At 32.1% G+C, this 27518-nt stretch overlaps 1 protein-coding gene and 3 pseudogenes across 1 annotated transcript; 3 read left to right on the top strand and 1 right to left on the bottom strand.

Moving 5' to 3' along the window:
- The first annotated feature begins 13381 nt into the window (after positions 1-13381).
- LOC120193649 (BTB/POZ domain-containing protein POB1-like) lies at positions 13382-13960 on the top strand. The gene is made up of 2 exons (XM_039196085.1): positions 13382-13746; positions 13829-13960. Exons 1-2 carry the CDS (start codon positions 13530-13532, stop codon positions 13945-13947), a joined length of 336 nt encoding a protein of 111 aa, XP_039052016.1. The 5' UTR covers positions 13382-13529; the 3' UTR covers positions 13948-13960.
- Positions 13961-14085: 125 nt separating this feature from the next.
- On the top strand, positions 14086-16171 carry LOC120193648 (annotated as a pseudogene).
- A 133-nt stretch (positions 16172-16304) lies between these two features.
- On the bottom strand, positions 16305-17091 carry LOC120193613 (annotated as a pseudogene).
- Positions 17092-21505: 4414 nt separating this feature from the next.
- LOC120193612 lies at positions 21506-23471 on the top strand (annotated as a pseudogene).
- Positions 23472-27518: the final 4047 nt, after the last annotated feature.

The following is a 27518-nucleotide window of genomic DNA, read 5'->3' as shown; positions in this document are numbered from 1 at the left end:
TGGCATTATATAAGCTAAAAAGGAGAGGGTCTAGTGCCCATTAGTATGTTTATCTCTTTTTATAATCTTCCCTAATAGATGATATCAAATTAATTCTTGAATCATTTAATGATTTTTATTCAATAATGAACTTGAGTTTAATCTTTTCCCACACTCTTGGTTTTTTTATCAATCTATTTTCCACTAATTTTACTTAAACCTTTTCATATTTTTTAAATTTATTCCCATGTAGAATTAATTGTCATGTCTGTGAGGCTCATACCTACCGACCTCTTTGCATTATTTTATGAAGACGTATCACTTCCCTGCTTTCCTATATGATTTTGTATCAGTATAATCTAAATTAAATATCAAAGGACTAATTTATCTAGACTTTGCTTTATTATATACGCAACCCTTATTTGAACTTGAACCCCACCCCACCCAAATATAATTTCTCTTATTTTCACATTGCGTACACACTTGTAATTTCGTAAAATGCTTGGAATTTAGATTAGGCATTTGTTTGGAATAGGTTGCAAACGAGATAAATAGATTACATTATTTAAGTTTAATTCTATTAAAATTCGGTGAATATACAAATTGAATTGACTCGATTCAAATTCTTAATAAGCCGTAAAACTACTAAATATATGACTTGAAATTTACGAGTAACTCGAAAAATAATATTATTTTCTTAATTATTTAAATTAAATTAAAAATAATATTAGCATTTATATGTTGTTTTTAAATATATATATAATATATATATATCTATATATAATTTCAAGTTAAGTTTTTTAGCTAGATTCAATCTTCAATTTTTAATTTTTAGTTCGGATTGAACTTAAAAATTTTAAGCTCATGAACTTTTGAGTCAAGTAAAGTTCAATTCTCATTTTTTAAATAAAAGTTTAACAATATTTAAACTCGACTCGATTTTATTATAATCCTAATTTAAAGTGGCATAGTAATTGTTCACTATATCATGTTATTTATTAAAAAATATTTTATGGTTGTTATTTAATTTTTTAAGCAGAATTAATTATTATTATATTTATTATTATTATTATTATTGGTAATAATTATCTTAATTTTTAAGAACTTAATATATATATATAAGTTTTTGAATAGATAATACTCACATATTAAGATTAAATGACAGGCTTATCTGACATTCAGCCCGTCGGTAGGTTTGAATTGAAGCCACGATTGTTTTTGGTTCCAATTAAACAAAAGCAAATCCAGAGATTCATCGATGTTTCCGCCTTCTCGAATTGAAACTGGAAAGTGTGGAATTTTCATCTGACATTAATCCATTACTTCATAACATGATGATTTAATTTGTCAGAAAAACTAGAGCTCACACTTTAGAAAAGATGGCCATAGAAACCCTAAAATATTCCTGGAAAACCTACAAGCCTGCCCAGTTTTTTTCTCTCCAGATTATACAGCCACCTTTTTTTTAACAAATGTGTATGCATACATACTGATTAACCACTCTGTTAAATATACACACTTGTCAAAACAGGGTTTAATTAATATTAATTTATTTTAGCAGAAACTGTAGAGAAATTTTGGTTCATAAATCTATAAATAAACCAGAAAAAACCTGTTAGCAGAGCTTTGTCTGAAATCGAAATCCGAAGTACAGGCTGAATCATGATGTCGTGCGTCGTGCACATGGTGAAGTAAAGCTCCCTTAATTAATCAACAAAACCCAGATTTGTTTAACTGTTAATGATCAAAACTCTATTTTTTAATCAAAATTGAAGCTGAAAAAACATACTACTACTTTATTAGTGTCGGATTAGGGAAAGTCCTTAGGAACAGATATTAGTTAGATCGCATGTACTTTGGTCGGTTTTATATTTAATTTAGACAAAAAATCGAAACTCCCCCATTAGCTCTCCTTCACACATTAAACCGTAATTTCAGGTTATTGTCAGAAGAAGAAGAAAAAAAAAGCTTTTAACAACGATAGGCTTGACAGCAGAAATTAGCAGATAAAAACCAGCTTTAAGAGCACCGCATGCACGAGTGTGTAATTGCACAATTTTTTATTCTAATTCAAAACAACTTTGAATGTAAAACATAGATATATAAAAAAAATTATTGTATTTAATAAATACAATCATCACTAACATTGTTGGCATATTTTTCAATGGGATTTATTGAGCATTCAACTGAACATATTTTTAGAAAAAATAATATATAGATCATGCCATTAAGACGATGGAATCGGAAATTTTATATATGTAAAATTTAAATTATTTAATTTAACTGAGGTTCTTATTTATTAAGATGATGTAACTTTGTCTAGGAGAATACTTAGGGGTGCGAGACAACTCTCTCTAAGGAACTCGGCAAAATAACCCCGTAACTTCGGGAGAAGGGGTGCCTCTTCACAAAGGGGGTCTGACCAGGCCCGGGCGACTGTTTACCAAAATCTCATATTACGAGTGAAAAAGAACGGACATAAAATTAAAAAAAAATTGTAAAATTACAACATATAAAAATATGTTATTAATAACAAATATTTAAAATATATTAGAATTTAAATTTTTTTAAGAGAAATAATTCGAGTGAATGACATTATTCTTTTTACTTTTCTTATATGTCCCTCACATGGTAATAACTGGATTATCATCTGATCTAAACATAGGGGGCGGGGGGGGACATGAATACCAGCGAGAGTATATGTTCAAACCATTTTATGTTGATTATTGGGACTGGGACTTGTGTTTTTGTTTCAGTATTTTTGGGGTTTATATATTCAACAACTTGGGATGAAGCTCATGTGTGTCCCCATGGATTTTGTCTACATTTAAAAATAATTTTCACTATTTCTTATTTATTTAAATTGAGACAAACATAGTGTAAGTTGTTGTGTGAAAACCTTAAACATGCGTTTACGGCGAAAAGAAAAAAATGAAACAGGAGGAACTAATATTTTTTTTTGAAAGAGGTACACCATCTCTTGAACCTCATTAAAAAAATATCTCTAACCCTAAATGAAAGAAAAAGAGTGAACAAATAGGTAGAAGAAGAGCTATTACAAGGATACTAGAGTGCACCTGCTTACATATCCCAAACCAACAAAACTCACACAGACATCCATACATACCAAACAAAAAAAAAAAAAGATAAGAAAGGACAACAAAACCAAACTTCAGGCGAGCAGTGCAGTAAAGGGGACTATCCGAAAACAGCAGCAGGACCCAAGATCACAAAACCTGCTGATCACTGCATAATATGGTTATGTTTGGGGAATAATATATATTTTGACACATTAAAAAGTTTACTTAATAATAATATTATTTTGATAAAGACCGTAATGTAGGTAGCGTGTTATATTTTGACTCAAATTATAATTAATAATTAAATTAGATTTTATTATAATTTTAGTAGTTAAAGATTACTTAGTAATTGAGTTTATTTAATAAAGTAAATATTTATTTTAAACAATAATATTTATGGAATAAAAACTCTTGGTGACCAAGTATTTAACTCTATAAATAGATATAATGTCTTAGCCTTTAGAATATGTGAGAGAAAATTATTTTAGAAATATGTAATCTCTTTTGGGATCTCTGCAACGCTTGGGATTTATGTTGCAGAGATATAATTTTGTAGGGATATTAAGAATTTTTTGGATATACCGGGTTTTTGTATCTATATTAGGTTTTTGGATACATGTGATATCATGTAGTTGTAGTTTCTACGTTTATAGTGGATTATTGTTCATCTTGCCTGTAGAGATACGCAATGTCGAACCACGTTAAATATTGTATCTTATGCATGCCTTATTTTATATCGATATCAATTTGGTTATTTTCTACTATCAAAATAAAAACATGCACATGAGACGAGATTTAATGTGGTTCGACCTTGCTTACCTCCATGGATGAGATGAACAATAATACTATAACGTTGAACATAAATCACAAATACTCTAACATCTCCACAAAACTATATCTTTTCAACATAAATCACAAAAGTTGCATAGATCCAAAAAGGATTACATCTCTCCAAAATAATTCTATCTTGCTTATTCTAAAGGCTAAGACATTATATCTATTTATAGAGCCAAATATTTGGTCAAGATTCTTATTCCATAAAAATTATTGTGTAAAATAAATATTCACTTTATCAGTTAAACTTAATTACCAAGCAATCTTCAACCATTATAATTACAATAAAATCTAACTTAATTATCGAAAACAACTTGGGTCAAAATATAACAAATCTTCTCATTGACTCAAATTTCATCAAAAATTGATATTCAAGTCTTCAACAACTTTAATCATTATTAAGCTCCATCGAAGCAAACAAATTACATCATCTTGTATGCATCTAAAATCGTTAACAAAATTTTGCAATAACAAATTCATTCAAAACTCTATATCTTGCACCATAACTCTGATATCAATTTGTTACAAGATAACGACATGCATAATGATTGCCTAATAAAATAGACACCAAGATTTTTTGTTGAAAACTCATTCGGGAAAAAATCACAAGCAAAAGATGAGAAAATTCAGTAATGTCAAGAGAATAATAATACAAGAGAAGTCTTCATGGACAACTAAATCTTTAACCCTAATTTTTAATATCAATTTATAGAGATAAATAAATAATTACAAAAGAATTTTATAAAGTAGAAATCTACTTAAAGTAGGTTTTCTACATAAAGGAAAAATAAAATTTATATTTTGCAGAAAGGCGTGATCAATGCATCGCGTCTTACGTTGATGTGATGTCACGTGGGGCGGCTCATGCACCGCGTCTTGTAAAACGTGTAAAAAATCGAGTGTTAATTTTGTAAATATTTTTAAAATGGTGATAAATATGTAATTAATTTAGTTAGGTGATATTGTGTAAAACGTCAACTTATCGCGTCTTACGTTGATGTGATGTCACGTGGGGCGGCTCATGCACCGCGTCTTGTAAACGTGTAAAAAATCGAGTGTTAATTTTGTAAATATTTTTAAAATGGTGATAAAGTAATTAATTATGTTAGGTGATATTGTGTAAAACGTCAAACTTATTTATTTTATTTTTGTTGTGTGCAAAAAAACTTTATACGTTAAAATCTTTAAATATTTTTTTGCAAATTATTTTTTAACTTAAAAAATTTTGATTTTTGCATGAAAATACACAATACATATAATTTAGTATAGGAAAACTTTGAGTGTAAGTAATTTAAAATATGAATAATTTTATAAAAAATTTATAATTAGTATATTAAAATACACAAAATTAAGATGTAGTGATAAAGATAAGAAAACAAATGTTAAAGAATAAGTTGTTCAAATCAAATTCCACTAAAATTGCTAAGTTCAATAGGTTGTACACTCCTCATACGTTACTGTTCATTTACCATCTCGCAGAGGTCTGTGGTAGTAATTTATATTCCTTATACATGCTTTTGTTTCCAAGCTTCTTTGCTTCCTTAATTGTAATTAAAAAATAAATATTATAATTGTTGTTAAAAAAGATAATTAATGAATTATAACATTTGATCTCTCAATTGTAATTAAAAATTTATTTATATTTTTTATATTTTAAATAATTAATTTTAAAAGTTAATTTTTCAAAAATATATGAAATTTATAATTTTAATTATAAAAATTTCTTTATCATCATTTTGTAAAAGAAATACTAGTTATAAAACTTTTATAAAACTATTATATTTTAAATTACTTACACCCAAGTTTTTGTTGAGTTATAAAATATTTGCAAAATAATATTTAAAGATTTTGTAGAAAGATTTTTTTATCACACAAAAAAAAATAAATAAAGTTGACGTTTTACATAATATCACCTTAATATAAATTAATTACATATTTAACATATTTTAAAAATAATTTACTAGATTAACACTTAATTTTACACGTCTCACAATTCACGTTGTAGGGCCGAGTCTTTTAACACATGATTTAAGATGCGGTGCATGGGCCGCACATCCTAGATTAGTAAATAAAATGAAATGGTGTATGAAGTAAATAAGTTGATCATGATGATATTTGGGGAAATTGCCTACTTATTTGATATTTTACTTATGCTTTTTTAGTTACATAATTAGCAAGATAGTTAAAAGTTTATTAGTACATATGTTTAAATAATTTATATAATAAAAAATCATTATAAACAAAAAAGAATTAATACACAGAAGTGGATAATTAAGGAGGAGAGGAGGGATATTGAAGTCATGTGCAAACGTCAAAGGTGAATCTGATGGAGATGAAGAAATAGGTCACGCAAGATTCATCAGATTCTGGGTCACTTCACTGTCTTATCAATACAAATTAAACAAAGACAAAAGGCTGCCACAAATTTCGTTTGTCGGAAACCCCATTTTCTTCTCTCTATTTTAGTAGACTGAACTGTACATGAGATTCTCAAGGTAAATTCGAGGGAATAATACCCATTTAATAGGTATTTAGGTAAATGACACTTAAAAGAAATTATTTATAATATATTTCGGTAAAGTTGTGTTATGTAGACTCATTCTATTTTTAAAGTAAATTAATATTTAGTATTAAATTATTATTTTATTTATTTTAATACTTAAATTTTAGTTTTTTAAAAAATTATATTTAATATTTAGTTTATATTTTATTTTAATATTCTATCGTTAAAAATTTAACAAAAATGTTAACATGGAATTATTTTTATTTTTTGATAATAATGTGATATTATTTTATATGACATGTCAATATTATGTTAAGTTTTTAAAGATGTATACTAAAATAAAACCTAAACTAAACGTACGTGCAATTAAAAAAAAAATTGCTACCAAAAATAAAAATAATAATTTAAGTAGTAAATATATAATTACCCTTTTTAAAAAAGGAAAAAATATTAGTTTTATTAAAATGCTTGAGGTACATATTGTAACCCCAAATTAAGGCCTAATTTTTTTAAAAATTTGTTTTGAGGACTAAATTGAACTTTTAATTAAATTTGGGGATTGAAGTGAAATTTTAATTAAAATTTAGAAGTATTAAAATAGAGGACCTATTATGTAATTATACTATTTATAAGTGTGGTTTAAAAAAATCAGAAAGTTTCTACCCTTTTTTTCTCTCTCTTTTCAACCTTTTATCTTATAGAAAGAAACCTTTGATCGACGTTTTATCGTCGATCGTTACTTCGTTTTTTATACTTCTCATACTATCATGTTTTTTGTATCATCTCGAGTCCATTAGTGTCCATATTGTCTTCGTTACTGCCAGCGTGTTAGGGGTGAGAAAGGCCAAGTTTTCGACGTGTCGAAATTGAGCTCTCTGTCATTCACCATTGTGAACCAAGCTTGATAAGTCCCGCAAAACTCCTCAAAATGCAAGTAAGAATTTTTTCGGAAATTTTTCGACGTTCGAAGCCTCCGCATGCGCCCCCACGCGTTGCCCTTGTGCGTGGGAAAGTTTCACCACATGGTAAATTGTTTGAAATCGGGTGACCATTAACCGGCGTATTTTTTTCAAAAAACCTACATCGAAATATTTTCGACTTTGTGAGTCCGATTCTGTGATCCATTTTGCTGAATTCTGACCCAAAAGACTCAAATCGAGCCAGTTAATTCGAAAATGCTTAGTATTTTAATTAGCATTTTTGCTTATTTATTTGGGTTTGATTCGTGAATATTTTTATGAATGTACTCATGTTTCACCCAACCAATGGTTGGTTAGATATGGTGTTTCCCGTCCGTCAGATCCGCACGATCCATGTCATTGAGAGTTACTCGTAGGTATATAAATTGTTTAAACATGAGTTATTATTATTTATATTGGATTCTAATATGGAATTTTTGATCGTATGATCTAGCGTTGCTGCTGATCGTGATCGACAGACTCAGTAGTAGACTTTCTTATCAGACTACTCAGACCGGTATAGGTGTATTTCTTGATGGTGTTACATTACTATTTTAAACTATTCATCTGAACTGTTTTAGATTTTTTATAATATGAATATTTTTTACGACACGATACCTGATTTCTAATAATGTTTATATGATATCAAATTCATTGTACATTTCTGATATGATCTCTGATTTCTTTATTTTATGTATTGATTTATGAGTCTGAATATTTCATGTTTTAATGGATTAAACTATTGTTTTCACTCGAATACATATGTTTATTACTCTCATTGGGGCTATTATTGGAGGAAGTATATCAGACATAGTCTATGACTTGTAAGACCTTACCACAGGCTCCTCTGCTTTGTGCTCAGGGTAAGTCATTACTGCAAGTCCTTATGCTATACGAATAAGGCCTTACTGAGTGTACAGGTGGGTGTATGGTTTTAGGGAACCTACACATTCTGTTGATCAGATGGGGTAGTGGTAATTTTAAAAAAAACATGTTTGATAAATTATTTTTTACTGAAGTATTTTATATGTATGATTTTATACACCGTAAGAAGCACACTGAGTTTTTTAGCTCATTTTGTAAATTTTAACCTTTTCAGATATTAGCAAATAGAAGACTAGCAGACTTGGTATCAGGAAGACAGACTACTCTTGTTTTTGTACCATTGAATATCTCTCTATGCCTTTTTGTTGTACCTTTGTGCGACGTGTTTTTGCTACCATCTTGATATATTTGTATTACCGGTATTTTGCTATGTATATGTTTTATACGGGTTTTCAGATATATGTATATTTATTACCGTCTTGATATATAGATGTTTATCTTATGAACATTTCTTATGATTAATTACATATTTTATTGTTATATGAATTTTAACGTTGTTTTAAATATGAAAATAAATTTATGAATAAGATATCTAACCGTCTAGATTTGGACATAATGTCCAGGCTGGGTCTAGGGGTTACACATATCATGGTTTATGGTATACGAAAAATTATATCAATTGTTCAATGAACAACGATTATGATTTATTCATCAATGCAAAGAAAAATGTTCAATTGTGTAACATCATTGTTTCTCAATTAATCGAGGAAGAATAAACCCTTTCGACTTAATTTATTAATATTGTCTAGATCACTACAACATACATTGTCAATACTGCCCACTTTTAGCCAATCGATACAAATAGAGTATTCAACATATATGGTTTCTCCTCTTTGAGCTCGAGACAATATTATTATACACAAGTACTACAACACCCAATATTTACTTCATGCACATCATTCTTAACGAGTGATGCTCCTTTATCAGTACCACCACAGTCGGTCCAACTAACAAGGTCATATTTTACGATGACACATTATGTATTTTCGTATTTTGCATTAAACAGTAGATTTTTTTATCACATACCTATATAATCGTTATTCTCTAGAAATCACCCGTCATTGAACGAATGAAACACCTTAATAAAATTGAGTATAATAAAATCATGTATACCGAAGATCATCATGTTGAAGGATATAAAAATTATGATATTTAAATAATAAAATTGAGTATATTACAAGCTTTAGGACATAAAAGAAAGAAGAAGAAAAAAGGAAAAAAAAAAAGGAATCCTCGATTGATAATATGATACCACTTAACAAAGACTACCAAACTATATGGCAACTAATATTTTATATGGGGTCTTTCAAAAAAAAATTATATGGGGAATTTATTCTTTTGCTCCTTAATCTTTTCAGAAATTATTTTACAAGTTTTTTTTTTTTTGTATAATGAAGCATCTGAAAAATCCTTCATAAAGATAAGTAAGCATATTTTCAAATAATGGAATTAAATGATTCATTGGAGAGTTTATTTTCTTATTGCAAAGCAAAGGCGACAGAATTATTTATAAAGAATCACAAATTTTTGCTTTAAAAAAGCATTTATCAAATTTATGATATGCGAGTTCAATGTAAGAATAAACATTAAAAATATATTTTATAATAATAAATAATACTTTTTTGTAAATCAAATTGTAGTAGGAAATCATCTCCAAAGATCTACTATATGGATCACCTCTTCAGACTAATAACAACTTCATATTAGTGCAATTGTCAATCTATTAGTCCCTCGGAACTCGAACCTCTAGAGGCTACAGTTAAAGCTAAGCTAACGGATTACCAAGGGAGGGTTCTCCACCTTAACGACAAAAAAAGGGATTACCTAATCCGCAAGGGATCCATGTAATAATATAAAGTATAAGTGAGTTTGAAATTAAAAACGAAAATTTCAAAATGTAAGATCCAAATAGAATATGATAAATCAATATAATGGGAATTTAGGAAAATATAAATTTTGATTTATAAGTTTAATCATGATGTAAAGATAAAATTTATACCATTGGTAACCTAATTGTAAGATTTAGAGAGTTTATGTGATGTGGATAGTTTAGGTCATAGTTGTTATCTTGGACCAGATTGAATCGGATAGATTGATTGGACGGGAAAATGATAAGCGTAACAGTCCCAACTCTTATGACCCATACCATCTCGGCTTGGCTTGACCATGGGTGTTGTTCGGATTAAAAATGAATAAATTTTGATTCGATTCTAAAAATTAATTTTTTATTTAATTTAATTTAATAATATATATTTTAATTAAATTAAATTGTAATTTTATAAATTTCACTCGACTAAAAGTTTTAAATTTAAGTTGAAGTATAAAATAAAACTCAAATACTAATTCAAATAACTCGAAATTTTGAATAATTAGCGGATTAGTTTAGAGCTTAGGGATAAACAGAAACACGAACAACTTCGCTCAATTTTTTTTAAAAATGATGTTGGAGTTATAAAATATAATTTATCGTCAAGAATAACTCAAAATATTTTGACTTTACTTAATTTGATCCAACACTCGCCCCTAATTCGGACAATTGCAGTTGTCGATTGTCCATGAATCGATCCGTAGGATCTAGAGTGGTTATGTCTGATACCATCTTATGTGCTAAAGCCAACCCGTACCTTGGGATGGGCATGGGACTCGAATCCGGTGGGTTCCGACCAGACTCGATCGAGTTTTTTTTTAAAAATATTCAGGTTTAGGTCGGGTCGGATTCGGATTTAGTGTGAAAAATACCCGACCCGACCTGAGAATTTTTTTTACCTTATATATATAGGAATAATTACAAGAATACATCTATATATATATATATTCAATTAAATCACAGTTTTTATGTAATAAAAATACTATTTTTTTATTATTTCGGGTCGGATTTTATCTTAAAAAAATTTAGTAGGGTTTGGGTCGGATGGAAGATATATATTTTTTGTGTCGGGTCGGGTCAGGTGAAAGATGTAAAAAATTTATTCGGGTCGGGTTGTCCGAAACCCGACCCATGCCCATCCCTATCCGTATGTACCCTATAACAAATTAATCTAATCTGATCTTCTAGCAGGCCATTCAAGTAAGGCAAATCAAGCAGTAGGCCCATGTGTTTCACATCTTTGGGGGCCTACACATAAATCCACACATGAACCAACCTGTACATTCACGCATTCATTCACGTTCTCGCCGATCCTATTACTGTTTGACCTCATATTAGCGCCACCCTTACATTCAACTTTCGGCGATGGATCGGTGACTCAGCTAGCATCTCCATCTTCTCTAATCTGACAAGACTTCTATTGGGGTTTGCATCTTCTTAATTATCATCTTTCATCTGGGACTATCCCTTTTTTTGAAACTGTTTCACTTCATCCTTCCATCCATTGCAAAATTCACTTGCAAACTCGCTTAATGCTGCTACAGTTTTTTTTTTAAAGCTTAAATAAGGTCTTTAAACTTTTTTGAAAAAAAAATAATGTGATTATATTAGTATGGTGAATTGTCATATTAACAATGTCAATATCGTGAAACGTCATCATAACGGTCAATCACAGAAATTATTGATTAAAAGATTTTTTTTTCTCGAGGTTGAAGGTTACAATTAGTTTAAAAATAATTCGAGACGTCAATTGTTTTTAAAATGTTTGAGGACTTTAGGTTGTCGGATTGAAATACATAATTATGGATACATGTTTGTAATGTATATTGTTATAATAAAATATGACATGAATTATGTGATCAATTATGTTATAAAGTCATAAAGTATTAGAAGTATCATGGAAATAAAAGTGTAGATACTATTAAAGTTGTATTTATAATTTGATGAGGGGTAGAGTTATAAATACATAGAATAATTGATTCTTAAATCAATTATATAAAATGGTTATGATCCCCTTATCCCATTAGAGAGTTTATACTCAAGAGGATTATATCTTATTGAAAGATCAAAATCAAAGATATACTTAATGATTTCAACCTATCGATTAATTCAAACACGTTTCCGCATCTAGTATTTTTATTCTTAATGATTTGATATGATTAGATCCCAATTATTTTTCATATTTATTATGATTTAGTTTTAACAAGTATCATTATTATTATTTTTTTATTTAGAAAAAAAAAAACTTTTCATGTCCCTGCATCCCTATGTGAGTCATGATTTTCATGTCTTGAAATGATCACGACTATCTATTTCTTAAAATCAAATCTTAGACAGCCACACACTCTTCGGTTTTCAATTTTCACATGTTCAGACCAAGATCTTACCTTAGAGAACCACCTATTAAATACGGGTGATTTTCCTGTACAATTTTATCCAAGCTTTTACTCTCTTGGAAAATGATGAGAAAAACAGCCCCTGAAATTCTCATGATAGAAGCACCATGAAGACCATCTGTGTAAAACCCTTAGCCAATCTCTTAACTTGACATGTTGACTTGTTTACTTATCTCTCATTTCTAAAGGTGTCTAAGCAGTTCAAAGAATGCATTGTATGAACCAATGATATTTCCAATATTTTGACAAACGCTTTTGATTTGAACATAGTTCATAGAATATTGGACTGTTTCAATAACTAATCTTAGTAATAAGTCCATGAATGTCTTTTTTGTATTGATTGAATTGTGTAAGTTACAATTTTGGGAAAACAAGAGTTGATTAAATGTAAGTAAATCTTGTTGATCAAGTATCGAGTTTGATAACTTGGACTGAATGAATGTTATATCATTTAATGTATGGTCAGGCTGTACTAAATTTAGTTCAACTATTAATAGAAGAAAGACATACTTTCTATGTTACTAGCACTATTTCTATAGAATTATAATTTGTATTTAAAAATAACTATTTTTTCCCTTTCAATATGCAAACAGGCTTTAGGACAACCAGTGCTTTATATGTTGTGAGGGCCAGTAAAGAATGAGGCCCAGTTGTAGTCGCCTTCGGTCTTTTAGTGGCTGAATATGAAAAAGTGAGTCCGACTCGGGCTTCTAAGCCTATGAGGGTAGATTTGGATTGCGCAATTATAAACGGGCCCTGCGTTTGCTAGTTGGATAGGAAAATCAGTTATATTTACCAATAACCAATCAATTAACTGCCACATGGCATGAGAAATGATATACGGAACGCAGTATAAGTACGAGAGAGGACGGAAGAAGCAGCTTCAGATTCGAAAAATAAGCAGCGTTGGTGTTGCAGGTTTTTAACTGTCTTTCAACTTTACTTTTATGCTTTGTTTGTACTTGCTTTTGGAGGATTCCTGGGCATGCTAGTGACCAGCGCTGATCTTTTGATCCACAAACGATTATGGACTCCGATTTCTCAGCCGGCGAAACTTCCGGCTATGGTTCCGTCGACCCGGACTTTGGCTTTGCTTTTGACGACAGTAATTTCTCCGATCGGATCTTGAGGATCGAGATCATGCCTGATTGCCCGAAACTAAATCCGACGGTGATGGTTGCTCCTCTATCGCTGATTGGGCGCGTAATAGAAAGACGGAGGGAAGATTTCAAGAAAGAAAACGGTTTGTTTGTTTCTTTAATTATTATTATTATTATTATTTTAAAAAATGCTTTTGACAGTGCAAATTGATTGGTGTCCTGCAGATTTTATCGTGCAAAGTGAGGAGCAAATCTTGAATTGTAAAATGCCATACACGGTGGATGGTGTAACGTATGTGAATCAAGATGAAGAGCCCATGTCAATAGCTGAAGTCACCTTCTGATGTTGGATTTAATTCCTTTCAAAACCGGTAACTTAATTACATACATAAATTACTTTTTCATTTTTACTCTGCATATACAGACACTTTCCAAGTTCCTTTATGTTAATTAAAGCAAATATTTAGTTAATCTTCATGTGCCTTGAGAGCTGTTTGGTTCCTTTGTAGGGAATGACACCATTTACAACAATGACTCATCTAGGAATGTGGATTGTTCAAAAATTCTAAGAGTCAAGACCATACACATTAGTTCTCCGATTTTAGCAGCAAAAAGTCCGTTCTTTTATAAGGTAAGGGGATGCTGTTTGTTTTCATTCTATTATCATTTCCCGTACTCATGGTTGACTTAGAAGTTTGACCCTTTGCTTGTAGTTGTTTTCAAATGGAATGAAGGAGTCAGAGCAGCGACATGTAACACTCCGAATACATGCCTCTGGTAAGCACTGGAATGTTTTTCCTAGCGACATGTAACACTCCGAATACATGCCTCTGGTAGCACTGGAATGTTTTTCCTATTGATCGTTTATGTCTTTTACCTCTCTGCTAAACTCTAATTCCTATGTTTCATTTTAGAACCTGTTGAATTTGAGGGTTCATTTATGCATTTCTGTGGTTTTAAGGTTATCGTATTCTTTATTAGGTTATTGTCTAGTTTATGTGACCTAATGTTTGTTGGATTTTTTTTCTTGAGCAAAGAAACAGCTCTTCTGGACCTGCTAAATTTTATGTATAGCAACACCCTATCAACAACCACACCTACTGCCTTGTTAGATGTGTTGATGGCTGCTGACAAATTCAAGGTTGCATCATGCAGAGATTGTAGTCGATTGTAAGAAACCTGCCTATGACCTGTGAATCGGCTTTACTATATTTGGACCTTCCATCTAGGTTTTAAGGCGGATGCTGTACAGCCACTGACAGATGCAGCAAAGCAGTTTCTTGCTGCGAGATACAAGGATATAACCAAGTGAGTGCCACTATCATTCACTACTAAATACATGTATATTTTGAGTAATTTTAACTGTAACAAGGTTGCTTATTTTGTTGCTCTGATATTGTGAGAGTATGGCACCCTTTGTTGATATATACGGTTTTGTTTCTAAGTTTCTCCCGCCTGCGAAATAGTGAGCATTCTTCTTTTAAAAAACATTTGGCTAATTGCAGTCTTGTATGTGCTGTCTATTTCTGGCTTAAGTGACAAATTACGTGAATTAGTGTCAATTTTTCGTTAACTGTTTTCTTTAGGCCCATTTTTGAGTTAAACTCTAGATCATGGATGGTTTGCTCTGTTTCTTGTCAGGTTTCAGGAGGAAATACTCAATTGCTCTTACTGGGATAGAGGCAGTATTTTCCAGCGATGGTCTCCAGGTAGCTTCAGAGGATGCTGTTTACGACTTTGTGCTGAAGTGGGCTCGGACATCATTACCCAAGACTGAGGAACGACGTGGAATTTTTGCTTCACGCCTCAGTCGCCTAATACGTTTTCCATATTTGACTTGCAGAAAGCTGAAAAAAGTTTTAACCTGCATCGATTTTGATCCAGAACTTTCATCCAAGGTTGTGATCGAAGCTCCTTTTTCAAGGCTGAGACACAGTACCGACAGCGAGCACTTGCAGCAGAAGAGGCTACTGCCACTCATATCGCTTTGTGGAGCGGGCATACAAGTACCGTCCGGTCAAGGTTGTAGAGTTTGAATTGCCACGGAAGCGTGTGTCGTGTACCTGGACCTGAAGCGTGAGGAGTGTGAACATCTATTTCCGGCCGGTAGAGTTTATTCCCAAGCGTTTCATCTTGGTGGCCAAGGATTTTTCTTGTCTGCTCATTGCAACATGGATCAGCAAAGCTCATTCCACTGCTTTGGGCTATTTTTGGGAATGCAAGAGAGGGGATCTGTTACTTTTGCTGTTGACTACGAGTTTGCAGCTAGGTCAAAGCCAACTGAGGATTTTGTAAGCAAGTATAAAGGGAATTACATTTCACCGGAGGAAAGGCTGTTGGCTATCGAAACCTATTTGGGATTCCCTGGACGGCATTCATGGCGGATGATCATTTACTTTATAGATGACATCCTCCATCTCAGGGCGGAACTCACCATCAGACAATGAGTTGGTGATTAGGGTTGTCCTGATTCCCGTGCTTTTGCTTTTCATTGTTTTTTGTAAATTCCTTCTGAATCATTGTAAAAAATTATATAGCTTATGCATTATGACATTATAGTAATGTATTTATATAAATTCTATTCGGCAATCAATTTGAACTTCGCTAATAGTTAGAATTTGGCAAATTAATTCGAACTACTAATTCTTCACTATAGTCATCTATCCCTGCACTTCAAGTGTGCCAAAATTTGCAATCATTACTCATTTCTTGTTTATACTGGACAAAGTATAGCAGGAATACAAGGCTTTAGCCATTCTGCCAACAAGCATTCAACATCTACAACTCAAAAGGCATGCATTTTTATTGAAAGAAAAAGAAAGCTATAAGATTGAAATTCATTGCAATGCCAAGGTAAAACAAAACTAACTAGGAAAATTCAAATGAGTGCACCAACACCGTGAGCAGCCTTTTTCCACTCTGTATGGAATGACCCTGGACGATCAATCCTCTCATAGGTATGTGCCCCAAACAAGTCCCTCTGTGCCTGCACAAGATTTGCCGGGAGCCTTGCACGCTTATAGGTGTCGAAATATGCAAGGCTAGCACACATTCCTGGTGTGCTGATCCCAGCAGAGATAGTCAACCCCACAACTCTCCTCCAAGCTGCCTGCCTCTGAACCATCTCCCTAGCAAACTCAGGGTCCACAAGCAGCTAGCCAAATTGGGTTCCTCTTATAGCCTTCTATCCTATCCAAAAACACGGCCCTAATAATACACCCACCTTTCCAAATCCTGGCCAACTCTCCAAAGTTCAAATTCCACCCTTTTTCAACACTCTTAGCTCTCAACAAATTCATCCCTTGAGCATAGCTACATATCTTCGAGGCATATAAAGCTTGCCTAACATCATCAATCAATCTTTTCTTATCAATTCCCTGTGCAAAACTGCCAACTTCCTCTTTCAACCCAGCTTGTTTCAAAACCTCAGCTGCATTTTCCCTCTCCTCCTTTAATCCACTCAAATACCTACAATCCAATGACGCTGTGAGTATGAACAAAATTTTTATGTCCGTTTAATAAATGAACGAATATGAACAAATATGTGTTTGGTTAGTTTATTTTACGAACAAGCTCGTTTACTGGCTTGTTTATAAAATCGTTTATCGACTTGTTTATAAGTTCTTTTACTCAATTCTCCTTTTTCTTTTATTTTTTATATTTTAAATGGATATAGATATAAGAAATAGAGGTCCAAAATTTGGTACTCATTCTTTTTTTTTAAAATGGGTATGCAATTTTTTTTTCTTTTCCCTGTTACATTAAACTAAATTTAATTATTTTCCAAAAAAAAGGGTATGCCGTTGCTCCCCACCATGTCCACATACATCCGCCCATGTTTTAAATATTAATGAAGATAGAGACTAAATTGAATATACGATGAACTTTGAAGTTCAAACTCTAAAACTTAAGGAGCTTAAGGACTAGTGTGACAATTTTATTATTTTTTGTTTGACATGCAAATAAAAGGGTAAAAAAGTATTAGGCTCGAATCATATATGAACATATTCGTGAACTCTAAATGAACATGTGAACATATAAAGAATATGTTCGCAAACATTAAACAAACATGTTCACGAATGCTAAATAAACCGAACACAAACTCTTTTAAAAATAAACAAACAAACGCAAACCGAACATAAACACGGCCTTAAAAAATAAACGAAAGAATATGAATATAAACTTATTCGTTGAAGTCCAATTCATTTATACCCCTGCTTCACTGGAATTATCCTTGACACTCGCTCCGGTTTCCTGCAAAACCATTAAAAGTCATAATATGTCCCAAAATAACCTTTAATATGACAAATAATATATGGCGTCTAATGCAAAACGAAAGATTAGACAGAGAAGGAGAGAAACTCAACGACTAAAAGCAATACCACTCCATGTTGTATAAATGGTTCAGCATATACCTAATTAAGAGAATGTTGCAGCAACAAAGAATGCATAAAACTAATAAAGAGAGAATCATCAGATTGTTCCAAGGATAATTCTACGAATTTTTATTCGTCCTGATCATAAATACTTCGAATATAGTTAAAATCTATTAATTAGTGGACACCAGATATGACAGAAAAAATATTTTCTCACAATTTTTATATATTTTATACAGGGGTTAATATCCTGTTAGGACATTAACTATACTCATTCTTTAATGTTATATATATATATATTATGTATATATATATATAATTCATACATAATTTTTTTCATTGTTGATAGACTTACTCCAAAGTTTTAATATTATTTTTAATAATTATTAAATTTTAAAAAGAAACTAATTTTTTTATTATTAGCACTCCTTTTTGTCCGAACTTAAACGTTAGCTCGAATTAAAGGCCATTTAATAGACCAAGCAAATTTCCTTTGAACCCAATCCAACAACCCATTATGCTACTTACCTTGTTCAGGTCCAAACAATTCAAAGTTAGATTCCAATTCAACTTGATTAATTTCCTATGATTTTAAAACTCGCCAATGTAGGATAAATGGCGCCTCCTATGCGTAACAGTGACCACATTCATTGATTTTTCGACTCCCAATATAATTTTTTTTTTAAATAATTTATATGATTATAAAATAATATTGTATAATATCTTTTTTATTTATTTTATCTGAGATAAATACAAGATATTATTTTTCAAGTATAATCTTAATCATTAACATTGAATACTTACACCTCTTATATTCATGATGCTTGAACCAGAAACCTCAATGAATAATAATAATTCTTTTATCATTGAGGCCACTTGGTTCGTACAATCTTTCTTAGTCATTGATAATACGCACACACCTTACAAATTTAACTATTTAAACTTAAATTTCGTAGGGATATCAACATTTCATTTGTCACTCAATAGGTTGAATATAATTGTATATTACATTTGGTAAGTTGTTGTAAAACCTTTTGAATTTTCTTTCTGGTTGTTGCTAGGAACTAATGCTATTGGGGTTGGCCACTGGGATTTGGGACCAAATTCTAGTCAAAAAGTATCGAAGGGTGTAAATATTAGAGCAGGCACCCACCTAAAGAAGGTACATACTTGCACGAGTTTAACAAGACAACACGAGTTTGACAAGCAAAAACAAACTGGTCCCAAAATTTCCAATTTCTAAGTTGATAAACTTGATCCAAATTATACATGCAATCTTATGGAAGCAACAAGGCCCTTAGCAATCCATACCCAAAAAGAAAAAAAAAGATTGTTTTTGTTATATTTATTCCGGATTTACTTCACTAACAATTGTTCACACAATTGAAGTCTCCGGAATAAGAAGAGGCCTTCGAAGAGTCCCTCTTCCTTGATCATATACTATGAGATTTCGTATCATTTGATTAGAGTCAAATCTACCGTCAGGTTGTCATATCTATTCAACTTGTCAGCTTAGGAGTAGTAATCACGATCTTAGGTCTAATACTGACACCAAGGTCAATCACGATCTTAGGTCTAATACTGACACCAAGGGTCATTATAAAATCCTCACTCAAGATTAAAGAGGTGTTTCTTCTTCTTCTTGAGTTCTTCCACATACTTTTCATAATCAAATGATATTGATTGTTTGTAACAGTACCATCATGAATCACCTTTACGACTTTTCGTCTAAATAAAAAAAATGAACCGTCTATAGCAAGCACGACTCAAATATTATCAACAATTTGACATAAATGTTATTAATGCCACACAAGGTTTCCATGGGTTCCATCTTCTTTCAGAGGATAGGTCAAAAGTTGAGAAAAAAAACTTCTTGTCCCACGTGTGAGACTAGGTCCATATTTTTGAAGGGGTTCGATTGGTACCTATTTATGGTGTTTGTGTGGGGTCTGAGTTTGAGTGTCTTCATAAAATTCCAGCCCCCTATTTGATGCGTGTAATCTTTAGCCTTTAATGGGGCACATGATTCTCCCTTTGAAGGTAAATATCGTTTACATTTGTTCTCGGGGAATAGTCATTCTTGTAGCTTCGATTGCATAAAAAGCTTTATTAGTTGTTAAAAGATCAATGTCAAGCTGAATCAATATGAATTGATGCCCCCATTGGTTGATCTTTGTTGCCCTTAGTTGTAAGGCTGACATTTCTGCCGAAAGATGCATCAGCCAATAGGGTGAGCACCGTAGGCTAATCAGAGCAAAAGGACTTTAGATTCAATGATTTACATCATTAGGCTTCCTGGCTGCTGTTCCTTTGGGCTCCCCTTCCTCTAAGGCCACTCGCACGTTTTCGCCATTGACAGTTTCTTTTCAAGCTTAGATCCAATTATGTCCAACTTTATATTTTAGATTTATAACACTTAAAGTTCGAGACTTTATTTCATAGATATTTAATTTCCTATTGTTCGGTCGAATAAAAATCGGATCAAATCCGAAACTTTGTTAGAAAGAAATAAAGCTCTTTCTATTTGATCCATCGTGTTGGTTTTCACTGCAAAAAAAATGGTGTAACAGAGAATTTATCTTGGACTAATCTAATCCATCCATTTTAAGAGTGGTTTTTGATTCAACTTTCAAAATTTTCCTACCATTAATGATGATTTTGTTGAAACAGTGAGCATGAAATAAAGAAAAGAAAACCTTTCCTTTCCTAGCTCCTAGTCTTCCTTCAATAAAGTAGTATATTTTTATTTACTAATTTTTGGTGGGTTGTTAATTCAGTTAAATTCAGGGTCGCGGCTCGGACGTTAGAACCTACGTCATGTCTGGCAGCCACCATCACCGATCCAACCCAAAAGTTTGTCCTTGTTGCTTGGTCTTTGGCATAAATTTACCTTTAAAAATACCCGGTAATACTAATTAAATAATGGGTCAGTCGCCTTCCCTAGCATGACCCATACGAGGGATTATATCTAACGGTTTCTTCACAAATCCGACCCTTCAATCGTTCCTTTAAGTAAACTAAAAGGTCAGACTCAAATTTGCAGACAATTCTTTCTCCAAAATAGGCCATTTGCTTGACCCTTCTTCTCCCTGGTTTCAAACTTCCTTAAACTCTAAAACTGTTTTTGTAGTAAACGTTTATGTTTTGGGGAAACAGGTGCTTCAACATTTTGGTTGTCTTTGAAACCGTTTTTTGGTCGGTTTTTTTGAGGTTTTTAAGACAGTTTGGTGATCTGGGAAGTTGTTTCTAGACTTGGGTCTTATCCTTTTTAATTTTCTCTAATTGAATTTTGGTCTGTTTTGGGAAATTTGGAGGGATTTCAAATCTTCAAGCAGCCATCTGTCACCGAGCCTTCTCTTGTTGGCAGTTTTAGTGCTGAAGAAAGATTGAGGTTGTTGCAGTGGTAGTTGGGATTTTCACGAGAAAATTTTGGGGTTTTCACGAGAAAGTGTGAAGGGCGCTCTCAACTGCTTCACTGATTATAAAGCCTTTTGTTCTCTTACATGTCCTTGCCGTGTCTTCCACTATGAATAATTCTGGGGCAGCTGTTGAAGTCATAAAGGATAGAAATGGAACTGATCAGTTCTGCTTCGGAATCGTCGAGGAGCATCTGCAAGGGTCAGAATCTTTTTGTCTCTAATTTTTATTTCTTTTGTTTTCTAGTTTTTTTCGTAGTTTTAAGGTATCTGGAATATTGAACAAGTTGAATAGGTTGAAGAACAGTTTAAGATGCTTGATTCCAGTTTCAAACTGCAATTTGGGGTTAAATAGTGTATTGTGCCTGAATCTCTTCAGGTTAGCTTGCATGGAGGACAGGTCTTTCGTGGTCCGACCGAGGTGAAGAATTGCTATTCACAAGTAGCAAGGTAACATTCAAATCTGAAGTATTAAGTCACAGTATTTGTATCATGAAAATTTATAGAACAACTTGTCATCTGAGCCATTTTTGTGTTGTAGGCAATTTTCAAGCCACCGTGCGGTTCGAGGAGGGATACCGATATTTTCCACAGGTATTTAGGATTCAGTGCTTATATGCATCAGTTTTCTATCAGTCTGTATGCATTGGTTGATGAGTTTTCTTTTGAATTTGTTAGTTTGGTCAGCGAGGATCGCTTGAGCAACACGGGTTTGCCGGAACAGGACTTGGATCATTGATGAGAATCCACCACCTTGCATCCAAACGATTCTGATGGAAAGCCTATATCGATTTACTGCTAAAGCCATCAGAAGATGATTTGAAGATCTGGCCACACAGGTGAGGCCTATTATCTCTCATTTGTCAATCTTCTCAATTAAAGCTAAGAATAGCAAGTGCTATCTTCTGCTATAAAACTTGTTTATTTGTGATTGATATTTATCTATACCCTTCCAGTTTCGAATTTCGTCTTCGAGTATATTTGACAGCAGATGGGAATCTAGCTTGATATCACGCATCAGGAATATTAATTGCAAGCCTTTTAGTTTCTCAATTGCTTATCACACATATTTCTCCATCTCTGATATCAGGTACTTATGCTCTTATGGTAAAGAAAGTAAAGCACTCAATCATGGGAAACATTATGCACTAGACAATAATGGATATCTTTTCTTGTATACTAAATAACAGTGAAGTGAGGGTAGAGGGATTGGAGACTCTGGATTATCTTGACAACCTATGCCAAAGGGAGCGCTTCACCGAACAAGGAGATGCCTTAACATTTGAATCCGAGGTAAAGCTTAGGCCTTCCTTTGAACGGAAAAGCCTTTCAGTTCTCGGAAAGGATATCGGTTTGGTTGATAAACTATTATGTTGATACCAGGATGCCGTAAAACAAGCATTTTGCAAGTAGACAGAGTAGGTGTTAAACCCTAATATTACTCCTTTTTTTGATTTGTAGGTCGACAGAGTGTATCTTGGCTCAAGAGATGTCATAGCGATATTCGATCATGAACAAAAACGGACCTTTTTTATTCGGAAAGAAGGCCTTCCGGATATTGGTTAGTTTTAAAAACCTCTTCAATCCAATCTAAGACATGTGCTAATTAGTGGCAGTGATGTTAAGTTCTTTTGCATTTCTGCAGGTGTATGGAATCCATGGGAGAAGAAATCTAGAGCCATGGTTGATTTCGGGGATGAGAATACAAGCAGATGCTTTGTGTCAATGGGGCAGCAATTGAAAAACCAATAACATTGAAGCCAGGTGAGGAATGGACTGGCCGTCTGGAGCTCTCGGTTGTCTCTTCAAGTTAAGGACAGCAAGTAATACAAATAAAAAACCCTTAGAAGAATGAATCTGTTAATTGTATTCAATCATATATATGATACTAAGGTAATAATAAGAGACGTGATCACTGTCTGTGCCTCCCTAGTGATAATGGAAGTGTAAATTCCTGAAGTTGGAGATCTGTTTTAGTGTTTCTCCATGATAGCAGTGACATTACTTGTTTTTTTTTAACTACTAAACATCTGTGTAATGAACTCTGGAAATAAATATGGACAATGTTTGATGTTATTTAGTCTCTTTTCTGTACGAGTTACCTGGAAAAACGATACTGCTTCTCCTACTCGTATCAAATAGAACATGCTGAGGCAGACCTTCTTCATGTAAAACCTGCCTGATTTAGAACGGGAGAATCGTACAGTTTTATGAAACTATGTACATATGGCTTGAATCCGTAGTCAATCCTACTTCCGAGAAATACGATGTTTAATAAGAAAATAATAGTAGAGGAGATACAATAGGCTATGTCTCTTATGAATAGGATCAAAGCCCTTAGTCATGATGGTCTAACAGATCACTTCTTCAAAGTTGCAATGGGGGACATCGCTCCATTTGAGCTTTGGTCTGTAAATGAATGTATAAATCAAAGAATCAACTTGTCATTTGTCTCCTCTCTCTATATATATAGTGCCAGAACAGATTTCAATAAAAATATGGGCATATATTTTTATATATAGCGAGGAAAAAAACAGGCCATCCCTATAAAATTAAGCTTTAACTTACTAACAAATTGCCGTGATGTTAATATTTAAAGAGAATATTGTTATATTAAGATTGTGTTCGAGAACAATTCATGAAAATGGAAATCAGAACTCTTAAAAAAAATTAAATGACACTTTAGGAATGTGATATGTGGCATATAATATATATTAAATTTATAAAGATAAAAAGTTATTAATTTTGTATTTTTTTAGAAAACCTTTATGATATTTTTAAGTAATATCTGCAATTATTACTTGGTACATTCTAATTAATCAGGCAATAATTGCCTTTCTGTCTTTTCACTTTAATTATCTCTCCAATCATTTTCGTTTATTAGTGGACATATATTCCTTTTAAAAAACAGTGGACCATATATAGGCTAAATTTGGATGTCCATTACCATATCGAAGCCATTATTGATTATTTTCTAAGGTACCAACACATGTTTTTCAATTTTAAGCCGAGTGTAAAGAATCATGACTGTGTGATAAATGTCTATTTTGCAATTGCAAAGCTAAATGGATGTCGATTGATGTCAAATTTTAATAAAACACGTTGGAGATATACATTCCTTGAATCTGAAGCTCGTGAAATTTTCTCTTTACATCTTTTCAAAAGTTATTAGGCCGATAATGGTTTAAGCCTAACCTACACAGTTCTATATCTAATCTAACTATGAGACAATCATGTACTGACGTAACCAGTATGTATTGAGGGGTGTCAAAGTTTTTTTTTAAAATATACCCATATAAATTATATATATACAATATAAAAGAAAACAAAATGAAATCCATTTTTAGATTGGTTTTTGTTTAACCAATATTTGATTTTGATATAACATGAATTATTTATTAATTAATTTTTATTGTTAAAATTTGCATTTTCATAAAACTATGAAAATTTGTCATAAAAAATTTTCAAGTAATTTTTAAGTGTGAAAAATAATCTCAAGTGTTATTGAGTCTTTTAACAAGTTATATATATTTTTCAAAGCTCAAAAATACTTGTTTTGTCAAAAAATCCTCCCTAGTCTCGAAACTAGCTTGCCAGTATCAATACCCCATTTTCCAGAATGCTTTTCTAGTATCGATATCATGGTAATGGTATTTATATCGATAGGTGAATATCGATACTCACTATACGGTATCGATATCGAAGGCCTCAACGACTATATTTCTAACCGCTAGGATGCTCAGTCTCGATACCCTCTTCTTGATATCGACACCAATACTACATGTGAGCATTTAATGCTCAAAATTAATGATTCTAACATCACTAATCAACCACCAACAGCTCCAAATGGTTAGAAGGGAGTTAGAAGACATAAAAGAGACAAGATTCAAATAGAGAACAACAAGAAAGATCATTCAAAGAATTCACCAACATCAAAAGAGCTTTTGTGCTTAATTTCTCAATCTTTTCTTTGTAACACACTTGTTAGCTTAATTGTTTAATTTTCTCAAGTGTGATTTGGGTGAGACCTTATTATTTGCAAACACATTTGCCTTGTGAAGTTTTCTTTTGTTTGCTAAATTTGTAATTACTCTTTGGGAGAGTGTGTATTCAAGGTTTTGGGTATAAACCTTGAAGTGTCTATAAGGTTACACCTTATCCTTAAATGTAAGCAAATCTAGTGGATTTGAGATAAAGCCCGATGAAGACATCAAGACAATGTTCGATCGATTCACTGACATTATCAATAAGTTAAAAGGTTTTGGGAATATCTATCCAAATGAAGAAGTTGTGAGGAAGTTTCTTCATAGCTTGCCAATGTCTTAGGAATCCAAGAGGACGACTATTGAAGAAGCCACGGATCTTGAAGAACTTACTCTTGATGAACTCATTGGATCCTTGCTTACTCATAAGATGAAACTTCAAAGAAAAGAAGAAAAAGATGATGTAAAGAGGAAAATGAAAAAGGATGTTGGCATTGCTTTTAAGCCCCAATGAAGATAAAGAAAACTCTAGTAGAGAGATGGATGAAGATGAATAGATGGATAAAGATGAAGAGATTGACAAGCTTTTCATGAAATTTAAGAAATTCATGTTATCAAAAAGGAAAGATGTGAAGCATGAATCAAAGAAAGAAAAAGATCTCATCATATGCTACAATTACCAAAAATCGGGACATGTGAAGTATGATTGTCCCCAATTAAAGAAAAAATGATCAAGCAAGCCAAAGAAGTTGACTTTTTTTGCTACATATAGTGATGAGGACATCACCAATGATGAAGTTGATAAAGTAGCCAACCTTTTCCTCATGGTCATCCAAGAAGATTAAATGGTAACTTCTAACTCTAGTGAATTAAATTTTTATTCTTTTAATGAGTTACATGTTGCTTACGATGAATTGTATTTGAAATTTGAGACAATGAATTCCAAATATAAGAAATTAATTTCTAAATTCAAAAATGAAAATGATTTTCTTTTAAAAGCAAATTTGAATTTTGAAAATAAAAAAAAATTAAGAAAATATTTGGAGTGTTGAAAAATAAAAATTGAAGATTCTGAAAAAGAAAATATTTAAAAATTAAGCTTGAAAACTTAATTAAAGTAAAAGAAATCATTTTAAACAATTCATCAAAGTCAATAATGGCAAAATGTTTACATTGTCATTATCATGATCATAATTCTAATACTTGTCCTATAAAGAAAACAAAATCCTATAAAATAAGACAAGTATGGGTTCCCAAGGGAACTAAAGTCATTGAAACTAACAATCAGGACCCAAATCAATTTGGGTACAAAAAATCAAGTGTCGTTTGTAGGTGTGTTAAGACAATGGTGAGAAATGCCAAGTTATTAGAGGCTCTAGACACACTAAGGAATGACACTTGAAGAAAGAGAGACTTAACAAATCAACCTTGATTCAAGTGGTAACAAATTTAATTTCATGAAATTTTGTGTTTATCATATGATCTTATATATTTCTTTTATGAATGATTGAGTATCCCCACATAGTGCTATATTGCAATAAGTTAGGGGTGTTAACATTACATGAATTATATTTTTGTGACCCTATATACTTATATTATTAATTGTTGGCTTTAAATTAATTTTTGTGGTATATTTTGAACCTTATTTACTCTAGCAAAATGCTTTATTTTAGTACCAATTTTGAAATCTTAGTGTCTAAATAAATTTTTAGTGTAATTCATAATCTTAAAATCATTATGTGCTTTTTTTTCCAGGAAGTGTTTGAGGGTCTAGATCATCAAAAATTTCAATTTCAGGTTTTTGGTATCGAGACCGTTCACTTAGTATCGAGACCACATTTTCCAGTAACCATTTTTGGTATCGATACCACGAGAAAGTATCGATATTGTCTGTTGGGTCTCGAGATCGCCCTTCTCAGTATCGAGACTAGGGCTCCTTAATACGCTGAAACAGGCTATTTTAAACAAAAAATAATCATTTTCTCACTATCTTTAAACCCTAAATCGATACCCCTCTCATCTTCTCTCAATTGAAGTAAGATTTTACTCAAATATTCACTCAAAATCTTCATCTTTTCATCATTGCTAGTGGGTTTGCATCAATATTTCATAAAAAAATCATCACAAATTCACCAAAAAT

This window comes from Hibiscus syriacus, unplaced genomic scaffold (genome assembly GCF_006381635.1).
Source record: "Hibiscus syriacus cultivar Baekdansim isolate YM2019G1 unplaced genomic scaffold, ASM638163v2 tig00116996_pilon, whole genome shotgun sequence".
NCBI classification, from domain to species: Eukaryota; Viridiplantae; Streptophyta; class Magnoliopsida; order Malvales; family Malvaceae; genus Hibiscus; species Hibiscus syriacus.
This window is presented reverse-complemented; position numbering and strand designations above follow the sequence as displayed.

Coding starts and splice junctions, on each gene's coding strand:
- LOC120193649 (XM_039196085.1), top strand. CDS start 13,530: ATGGACTCCGATTTCTCAGCCGGCGAAACTTCCGGCTATGGTTCCGTC. Junction 13,747..13,828: donor AGATTTCAAGAAAGAAAACG/GTTTGTTTGTTT, acceptor GGTGTCCTGCAG/ATTTTATCGTGCAAAGTGAG.